The sequence below is a fragment of the Arachis hypogaea genome, chromosome 18, assembly GCF_003086295.3.
Source record: "Arachis hypogaea cultivar Tifrunner chromosome 18, arahy.Tifrunner.gnm2.J5K5, whole genome shotgun sequence".
NCBI lineage: Eukaryota > Viridiplantae > Streptophyta > Magnoliopsida > Fabales > Fabaceae > Arachis > Arachis hypogaea.
The window spans coordinates 111529247-111538054 of NC_092053.1; the positions used below are offsets into that span (position 1 = coordinate 111529247).

At 33.3% G+C, this 8808-nt stretch overlaps 1 protein-coding gene across 1 annotated transcript; it reads right to left on the reverse strand.

Annotated features, from left to right (window-relative positions):
* Nucleotides 1–981: 981 nt before the first annotated feature.
* On the reverse strand, nt 982–3799 carry LOC112772074 (small ribosomal subunit protein cS22). Its single transcript, XM_025816958.3, has 4 exons — nt 3349–3799; nt 2154–2255; nt 1766–2065; nt 982–1283 (listed from the first exon to the last, which is right to left on the reverse strand). Exons 1-4 carry the CDS (start codon nt 3655–3657, stop codon nt 1245–1247), a joined length of 750 nt encoding a protein of 249 aa, XP_025672743.1. The 5' UTR covers nt 3658–3799; the 3' UTR covers nt 982–1244.
* Between the last annotated feature and the right edge of the window lie 5009 nt (nt 3800–8808).

The window sequence follows — 8808 nt, forward strand, 5'->3', positions numbered from 1 at the left end:
AATACGAACCAAACATAAACTAATATGTCATATTTTCAAGTCATCTTTTTCCGTAGAATGGTTTTGCTATCGATGTTTTTAGGCACAAAATAATGGGTTTAATGAAGTCATTATTTTCCTTTTCAAATAGTGACGAGGTCTTCTAATGGTAACCTTAATAATTCTGGTAATTCCCCAAAAGTAAAAAATTTTAAGTGTATTTTGTATTTTTGAAAATGAATGTATATATTTTTTTCTTTGTTTTAAAAATTATGAAAGGCGATTTAGTAGAAATATTCATTTTCCTTCTTCTCCACTAACAGTTTAACACAAATGATTAAGTAATTAGTTTAACTCATTTGAAATTAGTTTTTTTTTTTTTTACCAAAAATAAAGAAACTCCAACCCACAACCTCTAAGTGCACATAAAAAAATTATATCACTTAAATTATAACTCTAACAAATTACAACTCTTTTGATCACAAATTATACTTGATTATACATAATTTTAGGAATGAAACCGAATTGACTTGTTTAATTCAGGAGTGAGGACCCAAAAAAAAGCCATTTGTGAATAAATCAGTCAACAACTAAAAAATTAGTAAAAAAAAACAATAAATTAGTTAAACGGATCTGATCCGATCGTTTGACGGTTACTAAGTTTTAAATAATAAAATACAATTATTTTTTTGAAAAAATATATTTTATATCTTACTATATTATTTTATTATATTTTATTCGAGCTGATTAAACCTCAATTTAACCTTTAAATTTTTAAATCTTTAACTGCATCGGTTCAACAACCTGTTCAATTTTCAAACCTTGTAAAAATATAATATGGATTACTTAAAAATCCCTGTGGATGGTTCAACATAAAGGACTCTTCATTTGCCTATGGATCTTCAAATGGATTCAAACTCAGACAGGAAGCACGAAACTACGAAACTGAATAAGCCAAGCGCATATATCATCATCAAGAGTCAAGAGTCAAGACTAGCCATATTAAATCAGAGAAAGGAGCAAAGGAGCAACATAAATCATGAAAAAGTAGTGAGATTGCAATACATAGGAGTAAAGGCGCACCACCTGCAATGAAAATTTTGACCGCTACGCTACTCTCATGTCTTATGAGAACCTTAACAACTGAAAATGATGAGGTCTATGCTATACAAGATGGGGAAATAATAGAATTCTTCTGTGGCTTCAGCTTAACACAACAACATACTCTGTACTTGCCTGGGATCAAAACACTGCTGATTAATTCTCTAAGCCTTATTCACACGAATTTTTTGCCCTTCTAGTGACTGCATTCAACAGGTCATTAGACAAATATCAAATCACTGTCAGTTATAGTATTTAGAAGCAAAATAATCACCCATTCACATTAATGTCAATCTACAAAACCCAATCCAATGACCAGATCAAAGCATGGTAGGATTTTAAGTCATCTTAAGATAATAAGAGAAAAGAACTTGTATTGTGACAGAGAACCAGATAAAGGAACAGCATTAGTATTGTTTATGCAATAACTCGGGTATACAATGAACTGAAAAGAAAATTCTAGTTAGATGCAACTAGTAGAATTTTTTGATATTATTATCGATATATCCATAACACATTGCTGCTTAAAACCTACTACAGAAAGGATAAAAAAGATGCACTATCATTATCCGTAAGTAAGATCGGAAGAAGGAACTCAGCCTCTACATTTTATTAAGATGGCATATGCAAAGCATTTTTGGATGATTCAGCTTGCAAAATAAAAGAAAAAGCAGTAAAAACTTACGGCATTGTTGAAAGACAAGATTGCTGCTTCAACATCCTCATCAGAAGAAAAACTAACAAAACCATAGCCACTCGATTTTGAGGTCCCCGGAACCCGTGAGACCTTGGCGCTAAGAACTTTTCCCTTCTCAGAGAAAAAAGTTTTAAGCGTATCTGATGTTACTGTCTTGGCCAGATTTCCCACATATACCTTGTGGGGGCTGTCAACAAAGTTGGACTCCTCGGCCTGAAGGAAAGATGTATCTACTGTTGATAAAGGTTTTTCGGTTATATTTACCTTGACCTCACGTCCTCCGATTTCCTGTAAAAGTACACGAGTCCTTTAAGAAATCAGCGTCTTTTGAGATTTTTTACCTGAAAAGGTAAAAGGATTCTGCAATATAACTTACAGTGCCATTAAGTTTCTCAACAACTGCATTTGCATCCTCAACAGTTTTCATCGTAACAAATGCAAAGCGACGACTCCGTCCAGAGTATTTATCATACATAACCTATGAACAAGACATGGAAAGTTAATGACATACCTGAGCAATCCCACATGGTGTGATGCAGAGACAAATGACTCCATATATATATAATAACTGGCTATACAAATGAAGCTCTTAAATTACTTCATACGGATACATGAACATTGCACCTATAAACATACAATTTTGAGTATTTTGATAGCACGGATTTAGTGCAAGTCCTTCATTGCATTGTTATGTTATATTCATATTGTCAATATGAATTTACAATCATTCTGTTGAGAATTTTAACATATGGTTGATGTCTCATTGTTTTTATTCTAGAGACTTGTTAGTTACTACTTACTCGAACTACTCACAAATTCACAATATCTGTTTTTAATCTTCAAGTCACACTTAATAAACCAATATGGATCTGAATCCTGCAATTAGAATTCCACTATCTTCATGTTAATGTAACAACTACATCTATATCTTGTAAAAGAAGTCTATGTCCTAAAACTGAAAAGAAAAAGAAGCTACCCCATTTTCAGATTCATTTGAATAAGCAAAGGAGCATGGAGGCAACAAAAATGTTGAACAAGAATCATACATTACCAAGAAATATGAAGTTCGTAACCGAAAAAGTGTATACACAAAAGCAAAAATGATAACTATAAAGAGTAAACAAATTTTTATTACTTTGGAAGTCCTGAGAATTACTCTTGTCGGATAAATTGGTCCTCTATCATTTTCAATAAAATTTTTAATGTGTATTGAATACATAAGTCCCTACAAATTTTATTATAAGATAAATTAGTCCCCTTATGACCAATATATTTATTTGGACTATATATCTTCAAAATCGATTCAATTGAAAGTATGAATTTTAGTTGAACGAAATGATATCCAACAATAAAAATATAACGATATTCACACAACTGAAATCTATATTCGACTATAACTGCAATTTTGTGAGTGTAAATCTTCACATGCAAAATAACGGAAAGGTAAATTCAAAGAATGTAGGAATCAGTTAACTCTAAACCACAATTTTAGCTCAGGAAAGATTTATGAATGCAAGAATTGCCTCACAAAGATGAACAATGCTTGAGCCGTGAAGAAAGGACGAAAATACCTCAGCTTTCTCAACGGCGCCATGCTCTTCAACGATGTTCTTGAGCTCATCGTTGGTGACAGTGCGAGGAATGTTGCCAACATAGAGCCTCCTTGCAGCCTCCGATTTAGGGTCCACCGATGTAGTGACCGCGGCTTCTTCTGCGGCCACCGCAAAGGGTCTCCGATTGCGTTTGGGAGTTCCGACAAAAAGAGAAAATGGCTGCGAGAGACGGGTGGCGGGTTTAAAGTATAAGGTTGGGGACGAGGAACTTGGTGATGGGGCTGCGAGGGAAAGAAGGTTCGGTGGTGAGAGCATAGAGGTAGCCATTGTTGTGTGAATTATGAAAAGAAATTAAGAAAGCAAAGTCGGAATGGAGGTTTTTGCTGTTTGCAGCGTCATCAGAGGTTTTATCCTTTTTATCCTTCTAGTATCGGAAATCAATATTGGTGGAGTCCTGGAGCATAAAATTGGGTCGGGTTAACCCATATAGACTCAAATAAATAATAAATAAGTGAATAATATTTTAGAGTAGAGAGTAAAATACTAAAATTGATCATGAAAAATTATAATACTGACAAATTTTATCATAAAAGAATTAAAATTAACTTGTAATCATTAAAGATAAGATTTTATAGGCAAAACTATTCAAATATTTAAAATATATCTAAAATTCTTAAATTATCTCCTATTTTTATTTAATCACTCTTTCAACATCTCGAAAAAGAAGTGAGAACATCGTCATCGCTGGTTGTCAGTAAAAAAAGAAATACCATCAAAGCAAAGAAATACTTGCAACTAAAAAAATTTTTATTATAAAAACAGTTTACCCTTCAAATATTCTTTTGGAAAAACTTTGTGAAAAAACTTACTTTAAAATGTTATAAAGAAACTCCTTTAATTTACAAATCCGTAAGGTGAATAGTTTAAAGAAATGAAAAGGATTAAAGACGTGTCTAAGAGCTTCCTACCCAATAACTTACATCGCTCATTCATATCCATCCAATACATAATTCAGAGAAATAAGGCAATACCAAGTCTATCTTACCTCAACATCCATCACCACATATCAGAAACAACTCTTAGCATCACCATCACCAAGTATGAAGGATCTCTCAATAGTTCAAACACAAGCAAGACAAGCAAATAAAACACAAGTATATTTAAGTAACGCAATTAGTACATTGGCATTTAATATGCACAACTAAGCAAGCCATGACAAGTAGCAAACCCAAACAAGTCAAACAAATGCAAATGATGCATGACTACTTTATGGCCGATGATATCATCTGCCGGTTATACAACCAAATCCGACATGTCCGGTAGCGAACCCTGGACAAGAACACCACAACACGGAGCAAGTAGGACCAAACCGCAACCCTTGCATCTTACCCGCGTAATCTGAAGCAAAGGGGACAACCTCAACCCTTGGCTCTTACCCAGGCGGTGTTACAGGGGCTCTGGCAGCGACGCAGGTAGCTTCCTTCCTTTCTCGTCGCGTCGTCTTACTCTCCTCGGGCTTCTCCTCCGGCAACGACGATGACGGCTCAGCGTTGTTTCCCTCTCCCGTGTCTTCTTCCTCCACGATGGCGACGGTGAAACGGCAACGAAAGCAACACTTAGCATCTCCTCTCAGCGACGGCGACGCGGACTTCACGACGATGACGATGACGGAACAGGACATGACAGAACGACGAAGTGAAGGCTTCTCCCTCCGCGTGTTCGGTCTCGCGACAGCGACGGCGACAGTGGCACCTAGTCCCGCCGACGCCGTCCTCTTCCTTCCACTCTCTTCTCTTTCCCGTTTTTTATTCTCCCTCTTCTTTTCTTTCTTTCAGTGGTGGATGTGTGTGTGTTTACGGTGAGAGAAGGTTAGAGTTAGGGTTTTAATTTTTTGGGAAAAAGGTAGTGTAGGTATTTTCAATAGAATTAGGAATATAGGTAGTAATTGAAATCTAAATATAATACAATTTACTTATCTTTAAAAAAAACTATTTATTTATTAACTCATAAATTTTTTTTAATTAAGTATTCTAATTTAAAATTAGAGATAAATAAATTAATTTACCTTCAATTTATAAAATCAAATTAAAATTCCAATTATTCAAATTTAAATAGTCGAAAATTTATTATTTTTAAATTTCTAAAATTTTAAATTATAAATTAAGAAAATTTTCAATAATTATAAAATTAGATAAAACCTTAATTTATTTCAAATTTAATTTATCAAAATCTGATTCAATCACTTTTAATAAAATAATTTTTAAAAATTAAGTTTTGACCTATTAAAATATATTAAAATTAGTTCCTAATCTAATTTTAAAAACTTTGGGTCTTACAGTCTTTTAGTCAATTGTAATAATTCTTATTATCATTATCTCACACGCACAAAAATACACACTGATTCATTTGTTTAAATAGTCAGGATTTGAGTTTGTAACGAAGAAGGATGAGAGAGGAAGAGTAGTAGTCAAAAAGAATGAACTAATAAGTAAAAATTTGATTTTGAAAATTAAGAGTTGCTTTGATGTAATGTGAATAAATCAGAAGATATTATTCATGTGTAACGTTATCATAGTTGTAATAATGTCATCTGATCGCACTAAATTGAAAAGTGAACAGACGGTCTTTTGTAGTAGAAAAAAATTAATGGAGGAGAGGAATATATGATGAATGATTTTGGATGGAAACTAAAGAAAAATGGAATTAAACATAAAATGAATGAATGAATGTATAGAATAAGAGAACATGGATGAGGTCTTCAAAATTGAAAACACCTTAAAAGAATCTAACTTTCATATTCTCTCCTTAAAGATAGGTCAACATTCTACTTACTAATAATTAGGAGTGATAAAACGGGTCGAACTTGTTAAGTTAATTCGCTAAATCTAAAAATGTAGGTTAGATTAGAATTTGGAGTCCGTCAAATTAAAAAAATTCGTCAAATTTGTACAGCCAAATTGATGAATTTAGGCGGGATAGAATGGGCCGGTCCGACGGGTCAAAGATTTTTATTTTTTTATTTTTTATTAAATAAAAAAGTCATTACTATTATAAAATTAATAATTATAAAATTTTCAAACATTTTTTTTTGTTTTTATTCTTCTTTTAGATATAAATTTATTTATTTTATTTTACAATTTTATATACATACTTGGTGCATAATTTATAACCCACAAACTAACCGACAAATGCATCGGGTCGTACCAAGTAATACCTCAGGTGAGTGAGGGTCGATCCCACGAGGATTGATGGATCAAGCAACAATGATTGATTGATTGTCTTAGTTAGACAAACAGAAAATAGTGTTGAGAGTTCAAAAGCATTAAATTAAAGATAGACAAATAAATAAGTTGGGAATAAAATATGGAGAAACAGTTAAGACTTCAGAGTTATCTATTTTTCGGATTGACTTTTCTTATTAATTTATTTTAATCATGTAAGATTTAATTCATGGCAAACTACATGTGACTAGACCCTAATTCCTTAGACCTTTCTAATCTCCTCTAAAATTCATCAATAGCCAATTCATTGGTCAATTAATTCCGATTAGGGGGTGAGGTTCAATTCTAGTTATATGCCACAAAAATCCTAATTATCCAAATATAAGAGGATTATATGTCACGTATCCCGTTAAATCCAGATAATTAAAATTTAGGAGAAATTGTTTTTAAACTGTTGTTCAAGTAAGAGCTTTTCCAAGTTATACAAGAACTCAATTAGAAAGAGGGTCATACTTCCGTTCCACCCAAATTCATAAGATAAAGAACGAAAACAATTCTTGAAATATAAATCAAAACATGAATTAAAATAGAAAAACAATAAAATCAATCCATACAATAGACAAAGCTCCTAACCTTAACAGTGGAGGTTTAGTTGCTCATGGTAAAGAGAAAATAAGGATTCTGATAAACTGTGAATTGTGAATTGGAATGGAATAATGTTGGGCTGGAATCCCCTGTTGGAATCCCATTTTATATCTAATCCTAATTAATTTAAAATATATCTTCTTAAAACTAAAACAATATATTTTCCTATTTTAAATTAAAAATAAAGTTTAAATCAGAATTAATTAAAGCAATCAGCATATCTTCAATTGATAGATGGGGACCACTTGCTTCGTAGGGTCCATGCCTAACTTGGAGTGGGCATAATCATTCTTGTGTGAATCTCCATTGAGTCTTTGCTATTCTGTGGCTCTAATATGTGTTTCTGGGCCGAAAACTGGGTCGAAACTCGGCCTGAAATCGTCCCCAGTGTTTTCTGCGAATTCTGCATGTCACGCATGTCACGCGTACGCATCAGTCACGCGTACGCGTCGATGGTCTTTTTCGCGCGTCACGCATACGCGTCAGGTACGCACACGCGTCGCTGTGCAACTTCGCTTTTCACGCATACGCGTCATCCTTGCTGGTCAGCTCTTTGGTTTCTTCTATTTCTCTGCAGAAACTCCATCAAATCCATCCAAATGCTACCTAAAATAAACAGAAATGTACAAGACTCAAAGTAGCATCTATAGTGGCTAAAAGATAATTAATTCTTGATAAAACTTAACAAATTAAATGCAAATTTACTAGGAAAAGGTAAGAAAGATGCTCACACATCACAACACCAAACTTGAATTGTTGCTTGTCCTCAAGCAACCAAACTAATATAAGCTTAGAATGTGAATTCACATGAGAATGAGAGTTCGATTAAGCTCATGTCTCTTCTTATAGTGGGGTTTACAACTGCAATCCTAAATAGTTTTGGCATCTCACTCTCCTTTGAATCAGAAGAATGTTACTGTCATTCGGAATTAGAATCCGGATAATATTATGAATTCTCTGATCTTTTGTAACTCAATTTAACCCTTGAATACAACATTTTTTCTTTTCTTTGGTGCTTTGCACCTTGAGCCTAGCCGTGACTTTAAATGTTTTGTCTCAAGCTTTACTTGACACAGAAACACCACAAGCACTTAACTGGGAAACTCTTTTGAAGTTCTGATTTTTCTTTCAACTACTCTCAGACAGTGGTGCTCAAAATCTTTGGCATACTCTGTTAATTGCAATTGATCTCAACTCTAAATGTTGTGTCTCAAGGATTAGTTGACACAAGAACACCACAAGCATGTGACTAGGGAAACAACTCTTTGAGCTTTTAATCATGTTTGACCTCCCTAGTCATTGATGGTCAGAGCCTTGGACGTTGCTTTTATATCTTTTTTTTTGCTGTCTCTTTTGCTTCAAGGATTAAATTTTTGTTTATTTCAGAGAAGTCATAATAATTCTCTAAATTCCTGTTCTTTGTACATTAACATTCTTTGATTCAAATTTAAATATGCATTGTTCATGTCATGCATTCAGAATTACAGAAAATACCACCACATGTAAGTGAATAAGACTACTCTTTGATATAAACTCAATTTCTCATGCAATACATCACTTTTTTTTTTCTTTTTTTAGATTCAAGTTCAGTGAGCGGTATATGAGACAAATA